Genomic DNA, 12,825 nt, shown 5'->3' with positions numbered 1-12,825 from the left:
GCATTCTCAGTACTTTTCCAGGGTTAAGAGTTTTTAAGAGCGTATGTAGGGAGCAGGTAAACACAAGCCCCAAAGGAAAAGTGTCCTGCAGATGACCTAGTGGGTCACGTGATGTCCGACGTAATCACATCACAGTTTTTTTGGAGATGGGGCCAATTGAGCATACAAGGACACCAAAAAACATTTAAATATTCGTTTCAAGATATTTATTCAAGAAAAAAAAATATACACCCGAGCGGGTTTGACGGTCAGCTCGGATACAAACAACTTGATGCAACAGAGTGTTAATTAACCTTAGAGACTACGGAAAGTGAAAACAATTCAAATTGAATTTAAAATAAACGCGTGAAGCCGCTCGGAGCAAAAATCTCCATATTCTAGGAATCATTCCCAACATCATTATACAATTTTCAAACCCACGTTTATGGCCGTGAAATAAATACTCTAAGTGTGTGCATTTAATGGCTGTATCCAGGACAGAGCTGGACCCCAACTAAAAAGGACCCTCGGGCCACCGAGAAGCTCAATCACTCGCTGCCTGCACGTCTGGCGGCCTCACCTGACCAGCCAGCTCGCCGTCGGATGAAATGTCCTAACAAAATGTTAAAACGTCCGTTTTTCACCGGAATTCTTTCAGATACTTGTTTAGCACATCCCCAAACCATCTAAAATATGAACATTAATCTCACAGACGCTACGAATAAGCAGTCCCTCAGGAGGACAGGTTACGAGGTGAAGCAGTGAACGGAAAGCATGTGATGTCCCTTCCAGAGTGTCATGGTTATTTGAATTGAATACATTTTCCTCATGAAAAGTGTGTTTCTGAGCGGATTTGCACAAAAATTATCTTCATTACACGTGTAGCTACACTAGAAGGTCCCAAAAGTGAAAACAGAAATCAACTGGAGGGGGAGCACTCGGTAGAGTGTAAAACCTCCGCCGCCAATACTGCTAGGTCACTCAAGTAAACCTGATATCCTATTCATTCAATTTGACGTCAACAGTGTTCACAGAGTTATAGTTTGCAACTTTCCCTTTTACATACTCAATTCATTCGTCATAATTCATTCTTTGAGACAATACATAATACATAATTCAATTCATTCCTTGACAAAGAAATTGATTTTACGTGGGTATATCCACCTGAAGTTCCAAAATCAGCCGCAATTATAATTTTGGCATGTTTTTGTTGGAAATCACTTTCAACATGTAGAAATGAAAAAAAAAATTGAAATTTTTTTGAAAAAAGTTGCAAAATTTTGTTTTTTTTGCTCTAACAATTTTTTTGGGGGGGTGGGGTTGGAAATCACTTAAAACATGTAGAAATGCAAAAACAAAAATTCAAATATTTTTTCAAAATGTCCGCCATAGCGGCCATATTGGACTTTGGACCAAATCCAAAATCTAATGGCATGATCCTTGGACCATACCTAATCCCCCCACCAAGTTTCGTCGAAATCCGTCGAGGAGTTTTTCCGTAATACTGTTCACATCAAACAAACAAACAAACAGACAGGGGTGAAAACAGTAACCTCCGTCTATCTTCGATGGCGGAGGTTAACGAGAACTAAAGACATCCTCGTGCTATGGCATGCAAACGGATGGAAGTCCATGGAAAGTACTCCTCACTGCAATGCCTTCCACACAGACTGAGGATATAAAAATTCAATTTTCACAAAACTTGATGCAACCGAGTGTTAATCAACCTTAGCAACTATGAAAAGTGAAAACATAATTTAAATTTAACTTAAAATAACCACGCAAAGCCGTGTTGAAGTCAGCAGACCTCGTGTTGCCCAATAAACAGGGTCAGATGACAGAGGTAACAAGAAACTAGTTGGTCGAATTAAATCTTCTTAATAATCCCTATGAAACCAATTATGAAAGCCGTCCAATACTTCCTTGTAGGCCATTCAACCAATCGGTCATTTTGCACTTGATCTCCCTGTAACCTTGACCCCGAGGCGAAAATGCGAAAAAGGGCTCAGACGATCTATAGAGCAACTCGTATTATCATCGTGTCAAGTTAGTACTCAATCGGCCGAGACGTCTCAAAGGAGATAGAAAAATAAAAATTGTTGACAGACGGACACATACAGACAGACAGATCTGAGGACATCGAACGGTTATATTAGGTCAGCGAGCTGACCTAAAAAGCAATGATCACGTGTTAAGTGAAGCCATATTTATCATTCAACCAAACATGAATTTCTGATTCTGTGGACCTTTAAATTTTACATCCTGGCTTGAACTTTTGAGTGTTCCCTTCACCTGCTTTAAGACATCTCCATCTTTAAGACACATAAGACACTCTCAAACACATCTCCACCCCTCCAGAAACGATTCAAACCCCTTCATTTCATATGTTTACTCACAGTTTTCTTCCGGTGCATGCACTCCATGAGATCTTCCCACTCATGAAGGCACTCTTTCTTTGCACGAGTCAAAGTTAACGCATCCGCACACTCAACATAGTCCCTCTCGTATACACAGCACTTCGATGCATAGCGCAGGGGTTGTGGAGTACTTTGCAGGAGCAAGTGTCTGTCCATGTTCCAGCCGAAGAGTTCCTTGGGGTCAAAGAACGGCATTGTCTGCCAATAGGAAAGAGAAGGATGGGAAGGTGGAAGACAATTCGAGCTCCACATTCTGAAAGACGTCCCCATACCTCTTACAAACCCAGATAAATTATCATATTATGTTCCTGATAAGAAAAAGAGGAATCCACAATACAAGAGTGGGTGAGATACCACGTCGTGAAGCTCCATGGTTCTGCCAGTCGGACATTTCCAGGCTATCCCACGGTTAATAACAATAGCCTGGTTTTGAATCCCGACTGGACTATGAACTACCTTCCTGGTGATTCAGACAGACAAGGCGAGGCATCATTGTGCATGCCGACCCTCAAGTGCACGTTTAACTGGATGCCCCACCTGCTAGCACGAGTTGGTGCACATTAGACGTTTTTGGTAAACCGGGTTGAGCGATGCGATAGCTGGTTCCAAAAAAAAAAGTAATAATTAAACTTCAGGTTTATTAAGGTTTGAGTTTCCGTTATTCTGGCGAAATAACTCATGTTCGCTGGCAAATCACAATCGGTGAAGTTATGTCGCCGATACCAGCTAAATATGTGTTCCAAAAGTAAAACGCCTTATTTGAGTGTTTCTAAAGGAAGGAACCCCTCAGACCACTCTGAGTTGGCTGTGGAACATTTCTCGGCAAGACTAAAGAATACTTACTTCCACTTATTTGTTCCATTTTTCCCGCCTGTGGAACCAACTTATACATTCTCTTCAATCTTAATCTTCCCTCCCAGTCTTCAAGACAGCTGTTCACCACTATTCCCGATCATCAACAATCCAAAGCCTTGATCTTTTCTACCCTCGTAAACGCCACCACCCCTCCCCCCAATCTCCACCCCAAGCCCGCTTCCTTCCAAATTTCCAATTTTTCCCTCCTGAGAGTTTACTTGTGTATCCATCTTATCCACCCCATGCATCCTTTACTGCCCTCACATTACTCCCCACACCCACTGTTTGTCCAAATCTCTCTCTATCTTGGCCTTCAACTCTGATGTTGGTGTCCATCTCTCTCTCACTACTGTTCATTTTGTCCTGTTACATCCTGATCCGTTCAGAATATTCCATAAAGCGGCTGATGAAGGGCTGGTATGTGGATAGGAGTTCAGGTGTGCTTAGTAAGGACTTTGTATGATGGAAGATGCCCAGTCGACAACTGGCTTTGGAGGCCAACTTTGAAATTTTTCTTTGCCCAAGAAAGATCATGGCTGATGGTGAGACCCAGGAGTTTGAATGAATAAACTTCCTCAATTGAATGGTTAAGAAAGTCGATATGAGGGTTTTCCAGATGGTCCTTTCAGAGAGAGATGGACAATCATGATGGTGAGTGTGAGATTTATCAAGATTGAAAAACATATTCGAAGTGTTTGTCCAGCTTGTGATCTTGTCAAGGTCTGAAGAGAGGGAAGAGGCTACAGCTTGCCCATCTGAAGGATGAGGGATAGCATGGCACAGTGTGGAGTCATCAGGTCACCATGAAGTCACCATGAAGATCAGGAATAGGACTGGGCCCAGAACACTGCCTTGAGGGTATTGCAGCCTTGACAGGGATAGGAGATGACAAGATTCCATTTTGAGAGCCACAAATTCCATTGAGAGCCACACGTAGAAGAAGCCAGAAAGCCACATGTGGAGTTGGCTTTGGATTCCATGGTTCAATCACCGTCTATTTTGTGGAAGAACTTTTCCACCCATTTCATCTGTACCCTTCATTATCTGAAACATCTCGATCATATCCCCTCGTAACCACCTCCTTTCTAATGCATAAAGTCCCATCTCCTTCAGCTCTTCATAGCTGAGTCTAATTTAGCCTGGAATCAATCTAATAGCCCTACACTGAACCCTCTATATGACCACTATGTTATTCCTGGGCTCTGGTGACCAAAACTGCACACAATATTCTCGATGGGTCTCGTTAAGTTCCTCGTGTTAAAACTACCTCTTGTGATTTACTAGACACACCCGCTGCCAACGAGAGTGGTCAGGGGGACGGAGAAAAGGCAGGGGGCATGTGTGCAGTGCCTATAGAAAGTCTTTCCCTTTCCCTACACCCCCTTTCAAAATTTTCACCTTTTGTTGCCTTCTAACCTGGAATTAAATAAGCCTTTCTTCCTCCTTTATTTACACATGGTAACCCACAACTTCCAAGTCAAAAACAAATTCCACAAATTTCATAAAATTAATAAAAAATACAAAACTAGAATATCTTGGTTGGATGAGTGTCCACCCCACCTCTAATGGCTATTGCAAATTAGCTCAGGTGTAACAAATTACTTTCAAAATCACACACCAAGTTAATTGGCCTCCACCTGGGATAAATTGTCGTGATTCTGAATATTTCAGAATAAAATCAGCTGTTCCTGTAGGTTTCCTCTGCTGGGCAGTGTATTTCACAGCAAAGACTCAACCATGAGTAACAAAGACCTTGCAAAAGACCTCCGGGATAAAGTTGTGGAAAGGCACAGAACAGGGGATGGGTATAAAAATATTTAAAAGGCCTTGAATATCCCTTGGAGCACAGTCAAGACAACCATTAAGAAGTGATAGGCATATATGGTACCTCCAAGACCCTGCCTAGATCAGGCCATCCCAACAAACTGGATGACCAACCAAGCAAGGACGAGACTGATCAGAGAGGCCACCAATAGGCCAGTAGCAACTTTGAAAAAGCTACAGGCCTTTGTGGAAAAGACTGGTCACTGTGTGCATGTGACAACAATATCCCAAGCACTCCACAAGCCTGGCCTGTACGGTAGGGTGGGAAGAAGGAAGCCATTACTCAAAAAAGCCCACCTTGAGTCCCGTTTGAGGTATGGAAAAAAACACTCCAGAGATTCTGAAGCCATGTGGCAAAAGTTTTGTGGTCTGATGAAACCAAGATGGAACTTTTTGGCCTAAATGCAAAATGTTACATTTGGCGCAAACCCGACATAGCACATCACCCAAAGAACACCATCCCAACTGTGAAGCATGTTGGTGGCAGCATCATGTGATGGGGATGTTTCTCATGAGTAGGGACTGGGGCACTTGTCAGAATAGAAGGGAAAATGGATGAAGCAAATTACAGAAAAATCCTCAAGGAAAATATGCTGCCCTCTGCAAGAAAGCTGAAATTGGGATGGAAGTTAACCTTTTAGCATGACAACGACCTGAATCACACAGCCAAAGCGACACTGGAGTGGCTAAGGAACAAAAATATAAATGTCTTTGAGTGTCTCAGTTAGAGCCCGGACCTCAATCCAATCAGAAAATCTGTGGCATGACTTGAAGATTGCTGTCCATCAACACTCCCCACGGAACGTGACTGAGCTTGAACAGTTTTGTGCAGAAGAATGGGCAAATATTGTCCAATCAAGGAGTGCAAAGTTGGAAGAGACCTATCCCAACAGACTCACAGCTGTAATTGCTCTCAAAGATGCTTCCACCAAGTATTAACTCAGGGTGGTGGACACTTATCCATCCAAGATATTCTAGTTTTGTATATTAAATTAACTTTCTGAAATTTGTAGAATTTGTTTTTCACCTGGAAGTTGAGTTACGATGAGTAAATAAAGGTTGAAAAAGTCTGAATTAATGCAATTCAATTTGAAGCTGTAAGGCAACAAAAGGTGAAAAATTTGAAAGGGGGTATAGACTTTCTATAGGCACTGTATGTGCATATCCACCATCATCATGTGGATGGCGGTGGGTTATATTCTTTTTCTTCTTCTTCTTCTTATTATTATTATTATTATTATTATTATTATTATTATTTAGCAACCACAATTATTCTCACGTTGTTGTCAGATTGGCCGAGGGAAGCTTGGCCTAAGTCTTTCATGAACCAGCTGGCTTGGCCTCACGTTCTACTGAGGCAAGAGAAGGAATTTGGAATTTGTTCAGGGTGCTGGCGATAGCTGGCCGACATTTTCTTGAAAGACACAGATGTTTAACATTATCAACTTACTAGTAAAGGTGCCCGTCTTCAACGGGCGTCACTGGCAACATATGGTAAAAGACAGATAGCATGAATGTATTTTAAACAATATATTATATCATTTTTATCCATTGATTATCATTCAGGTTTTCCCCTTCGACTGTCCCGCAGTAGCTCCACTTCGATGACATTACCAAGTAGTTTAGTGACGACACAACGTGTACCATTCGTGAGTTCCGGAGGATCCATAGAGCGCATTAAAATTACAGGGCACCCTACTTTAAAATGATCCAAAAGGCCGGATCAGTTTCGTCTACATATTCATATCTTGTAGATTTTAGCTGGCCGGATCAGTTTCGTCTCCATATTCATATGTTGTAGAATTTAGCTGATTCTGAAACTGTTAACAGCATGTCGATCGGATGGTTCTGTGATTTTCTACGGTAGTAAACAGAAGTACGACTTAAGCCTGTACGCCACAATGCGGAGACCCGAGGACCTAATATTTCACAACAAACTAAAAACTCACAAAATTTGAAGATATTTTAAATAAACAATTTATTATAATATCAACTAAATATCATTTTTATCCATCGATAATATGAATTGTTCTGTACAGCTATAGTTCTCCTGGGATCTGCGCATCCATCCACAATCTATGTTCTGATGAAGTGCAGTAGGAATAATAAAATGTCGGATGAACATGAACTGTTTAACTACCATAATCATCAAAACGAATTTTGAGGGGCCTCTTAAGGAAGACAATAATATCATTACTATATATGTCAAAGCTTGTTTCATTCCATGCAGTAACAAAAATCTGATGGTGGAACAAAAAGAGGGGCGTGCCGAAATATTAATATAGATGCTGGCAGACGGGATGCCCAATCTAACGCCCATCCAAGGGACGGCATGCATTGATGAATCACCCTGCCTGTGAAGCACCAGGATGACAGTTTATAGCTGGGTTGAGATTCAAACTCGGGCAAGACAGTTTATAGGTGTGTGCAAGTTATAAATGGGGTTATGTGTCAAAGGTCGCAATTGAGCTGTAAGGGTGTCAAGGGCAATATCGCATGTCACACTTGAAACAATGGCCGGGAGAAAAGACATGTGAGGCCCAAGATACCAGTTATAAACGAGAAGGGCACTCAGTGGAGCGCATACCTCCGCCCCGTAATGCCTGATCCACGAGAACCTATCTGGCCCAATGCATTTTTAAACTAGAGGGGGAGCACTCGGGAGAGTGCAAAACCTGCGCCGCCAATACTGCTGGGTCACTCAAGTGAACATTATATCTTATTCATTAAATATGATGTCAACAGTGCTGACAGAGTTATAGTTCTTTTCTCCAATATTTTTTTTTGGGGGGGGGGGTTGGAAATTACTTAAAACTTGTAGAAATGCAAAAAAAAAAAATTTTTTTTTCTTTTTTTTGGGGGGGAGGTAACAATTTTTTTGGGGGGGTTGGAAATCACAAAACATGGAAAAAAAAAGAGAGAGTAACATGAAAAAGAAGTGGGATAGTCAGAGAGATGAAGAAAGTAGGCAGGAGTACAAGGAGTGGCGTCGAAAGGTAAAAAGAGAGGTGGCAAAGGCCAAGGAAAAGGCATATGACGAGCTGTATGAGAAGTTGGATACAAAAGAAGGGGAAAAGGATTTATACCGATTGGCAAGGCAGAGGGACCGAGCTGGGAAGGATGTGCTGCAGGTTAGGGTGATAAAGGACGCAAATGGGAATGTGCTGACGAGCGAGGAGAGTGTGTTGAGAAGGTGGATGGAGTACTTTGAGGAGCTGATGAATGAAGAAAATGAGAGAGAGAGAGAGAGAGAGAGAGAGAGAGAGAGAGAGAGAGAGAGAGAGAGAGAGAGAGAGAGAGAGAGAGAGAGAAAAAGAGAGAGAGAGAGAGAGAGAGAGAGAGAGAGAGAGAGAGAGAGAGAGAGAGAGAGAGAGAGAGAGAGAGAGAGAGAGAGAGAGAGAGAGAGAGAGAGAGAGAGAGAGAGAGAGAGAGAGAGAGAGAGAGAGAGAGAGAGAGAGAGAGAGAGATGGAAGAGGTGGAGATAGTGAATCTGGAAGTGGGGTGGATCAGTAAGGATGAAGTGAGGACTGCTATGAAGAAGATGAAAAGTGGAAAGGCGGTTGGCCCAGATGGTATACCAGTGGAGGCATGGAAGTGCTTAGGAGAGATGGGAGTGGGGTTGTTAACCAGATTGTTTAATAAAGTCTTGGAAAGTGAGAGGATGCCCGAGGAGTGGAGATTAAGTGTACTGGTTCCGATTTTCAAGAATAAGGGTGATGTGCAGAGCTGTGGAAATTACAGAGGGATAAAGTTGTTAAGCCACACCATGAAGTTGTGGGAAAGATTAGTGGAAGCTCGGTTGAGAGGAGAGGTGACGATCTGTGAGCAGCAATATGGGTTTATGCCAGGAAAGAGCACCACTGATGCGATGTTTGCTTTGAGAATGTTGATGGAGAAGTATAGGGAAGGCCAGAAGGAGTTACATTGTGTGTTTGTGGATTTAGAGAAAGCTTATGATAGGGTGCCAAGAGAGGAGTTGTGGTGTTGTATGAGGAAGTCGGGAGTGGTGGAGAAGTATGTGAGGATCGTGCAGGATATGTATGAGGACAGTGTGACAGCGGTGAGGTGTGCGGTCGGAATGACGGACCGGTTTAAGGTTAAAGTGGGATTGCACCAAGGATCGACTCTGAGCCCTTTCCTGTTTGCAATGGTGATGGACAGCTTGACAGACGAGATCAGACTGGAGTCTCCATGGACTATGATGTTCGCGGATGACATCATGATCTGTAGGGAGAGTAGGGAGCAGGCTGAAGCGAGCCTTGAGAGATGGAGGTACGCACTGGCGAGAAGGGGAATGGTAGTCAGTTGGAGTAAGACGGAGTACATGTGCGTAAATGAGAGGGAGGGTGGTGGTATGGTGCGGTTGCAAGGAGTCGAAGTGGGGAAGGTGGATTGGTTTAAATACTTGGGATCAACTGTCCAAAGTAACGGAGAGTGTGGGAGAGAAGTGAAAAAGAGAGTGCAGGCAGGATGGAGTGGGTGGAGAAGAGTTGCAGGAGTGATTTGTGACAGAAGGGTAGCTGCAAGAGTGAAGGGGAAAGTATACAAGATGGTAGTGAGACCAGCTATGTTGTATGGTTTAGAGGCGGTGGCACTAACAATAAGACAGGAAGTGGAGCTGGAGGTGGCAGAGTTAAAGATGCTGCGATTCTCATTGGGAGTGACGAGGATGGATAGGATAAGAAATGAGTATATTAGAGGGACAGCGCAGGTAGGACGGTTTGGAGACAAAGTGAGAGAGGCAAGATTGAGATGGTTTGGACATGTGCACAGGAGGGAAACGGAGTATATCGGGAGAAGGATGTTGAAGATGGAGCCGCCAGGCAGGAGGAGAAGAGGAAGGCCAAAGAAGAGGTTCATGGATGCGGTGAGGGCGGACATGCGGGTGGTTGGAGTGTCAATGGAAGATGTGGAGGATAGAGCGAAATGGAGATGGTTGATCCGCTGTGGCGACCCCTAACGGGAGCAAGCCGAAAGAGGAAGAAGAGAGGAAATCACAAAACATGTAAAAATGCAAAAAAAAAAAATTTTCTCAAACAATTTTTTTTGGGGGGGGGAGGTTGGAAATCACTTAAAATATGTAGAAATGCAAAAAATAAATTTTCTCTAACAATTTTGGGGGGCGGTTGGAAATCACTTAAAATATGTAGAAATTCAAAAAATAAAAAAAAATTTCTCTTACATTTTTTTTTGGGGGGGGGGTCCAAAATTTAATGGCATGATCCTTGGACCATACCTAACCCCCCCTCCCACCAAGTTTCGTCGAAATCCGTCGAGGAGTTTTCCGTAATATTGTTCACAAACAAACAGAAAGGGGTAAAAACAGTAACCTCCATCCATCTTCGAAGACGGCGGAGGTTTAAATATCATGGTATATATTGTTTTTTTGAGCACCATCTCTCAATGATGAGGAATCACTTTTAAAAAAATTAGTTGTCAGATCTGGATTTGGATCTTAACCAAAACTGAATCAATTTGTCGTGGTCACATACCCCACATGTCCAAGTTTTATCCGAATCCGTCCACAACTTTTTGAGACATCCTGTACACAGACAAGCAAACAGATAAACAAATAAACAGACAGAAAGGGGTGAAAACATAACCTCCTTCACCTTCGGTGGCAGAGGTAACAATCCACGTACAGGCCACAAAATGTCATAGCTAGAAAAATCAGACAGGTATTATGGCATACATACATCATTCATGCGTAAAGACTCATTTGAGCACCTTATCTAGAGGCCGAGCAACTTGAGACGGCTTGTATCCATTCGGATGTGGGGAATGCGACAAACATAGAATGCCTCAAGGACGTCGGGTTTGCTCCATATTTCTTTCAGTTTAGTGTTAAACCACAGCAGCGACTTTAAGAAAGGTAATCATATGCTGGAAAGAATTGACAGAATAGTTTGTGGTTTTAATAATATTTACTTCCAGTAGGTGTGCCCCATGAAACGCCATGCTGAGCTATTTATACACCTTAACACGGAGTTCGTCCGAGGTGGAAATACCCCTTGGGGAGGGGGGGCGGGCAAGTGAAATCACTAAAACCTATGTCATGTGACCCTTCATCTACCTGGCAAGTTTGATGGAAATTGGATAAGTATCGACCGATTACATCGTGATCAGACAGACAGGGTTTTGGGTTATATTCGAAGGGGGATAAATTATCACACTAAAATATGCAATTTGGTGTGTTTGTTAGCTTTACCTATAGCAATGTGACATTGTCCTGTCTTCCGAACACACCTAAGTATCCACCTACAAGGCCTTCATCCAGAGCTCGATGAAGTACAGCTCTCCCCTTTGGGCTGGTTCCCCTACCTCAAATCTTGCTCAGCTCAACCCTGTGGAAACAAAGGCCTTCAATATAATTGCAATCTCTTGCGATAAAGCCAATTCGATGGGCCTATCACTTTGCCATTACCGACAAGTCGGTGGACTCTCTTCTTCAGCTTCATTTCTGGTCTTGCACCCTTTGCCCTCTCCGTGCTTTGTCCCCCTCAGATATCTGCAGGAGTTAAGTGATCCACCAGCAGCCCCCTCCTAATGAAACTACCTAAATCCAGAATCACTGCTCAGCTGCATTCATTCATTCCTCTTTTTTTCTCACCTGTGGAACCACCTACCGTACACTATTCAATCTTTTGGTCATTGAATTCAACCACAAATTATTTTTAAGGTTAAATTTGTTTCATGGAAAACACTAGTATCATGCTCTACATAACATCTTTCTTGTTTGTCTGTGAACAGGATGTCTCAAAAGGTTTCCAATCATCAATTTAGACTCAAACCAGGTCACTAACCTGGATATGCTGAGTCTGCTCTCCCAACAATGGATGGAGATCCTTAATGCCAGACATGAACTCAGAGCCACCTCCCTAGACATATCGTGTGTTTTCGATACGGTCTGGCACCCTGCTCTGCTCACCAAACTCTCTTCCTATGGTATCCAAGGCCATCTGCACTCATGACTCACAGACTTCCTCTCCTGTCGCAGTCAACGTGTGGCCCTAAATGGAGTTCTCTCATCCCCTCTTCCTGTCCAAGCTGGAGTTCCTCAAGGGAGCGTTCTGGGCCCTGCAATTTTTCTAGTTTTCATCATTGATCTCTGCGACACCAGAAAATCATCTTTATCACTTTGCAGATGATTTCACCCTCTGCCATCCAATCTGTCATCACTCAGACCGGCAAGCAGCAGCTTCTTCACTCTCTGCAGACCTGGGTAAAATCACAAACTGGTCCAACACGTGGACCATGTCTTTCAATCCAAACAAATCTCACACTCACTATGTCTCTCCGAAAGGACCTTCTGGGCCCCCCTCCCGCCCCCAATCTACTTTCTCAACAATCCTCTTGAAGAAGTACTTTCATTCAAGCTTCTGAGTCTCATGAACTGCCATGATCTTTCCTGGGAAAGCTACATTTCCAAGCTGGCCTCCAAAGCTAGTCGCCGACTGGGAATCCTCAGTCATGCAAAGTCCTTCTTTGGCACACCTGAGCTCCTGACCACAAACAAAGCTTTCGTCCACAGCCTGATGGAGTACTGCTCTCCCCTCTGGGCTGGTGCTCCCACGTCTCACCTTTTTCGGCTTCAGGCTGTGGGAACCAAGGAATTTAGGATCATTGGTATCTCCCTCAATGAGGCTGAGTCTTTGGGTCTCTCACTCTCTCACCGCAGGCAAGTCTTTCTGTCTTCTACCGTCTCCTCTCCGGACTCGCCCCCCCCACTATGTCTGAGATATGTCATATG

At 43.3% G+C, this 12,825-nt stretch overlaps 1 protein-coding gene across 2 annotated transcripts in view; it reads right to left on the bottom strand.

The window, feature by feature from the left end:
- The window catches only part of NDUFS5 (NADH:ubiquinone oxidoreductase subunit S5), a 39,003-nt gene that overhangs the window by 15,827 nt on the left and 10,351 nt on the right, over positions 1-12,825 (bottom strand). For both annotated transcript variants that reach the window (XM_085861299.1, XM_085861298.1), the window contains exon 2: positions 2,376-2,594. In XM_085861299.1, coding sequence (XP_085717425.1) covers positions 2,376-2,591 — 216 coding nt within the window. In that variant the 5' untranslated portion in view covers positions 2,592-2,594. The remainder of the gene's footprint in view (positions 1-2,375; positions 2,595-12,825) is intronic.

Source organism: Eptatretus burgeri, chromosome 17 (genome assembly GCF_056783735.1).
Source record: "Eptatretus burgeri isolate ZD-2024b chromosome 17, Ebu_testis_v1, whole genome shotgun sequence".
Classification (NCBI taxonomy): domain Eukaryota; kingdom Metazoa; phylum Chordata; class Myxini; order Myxiniformes; family Myxinidae; genus Eptatretus; species Eptatretus burgeri.
Note: the sequence above shows the minus strand (reverse complement) of the source record. Positions and strands in the feature narration are given on the sequence as shown.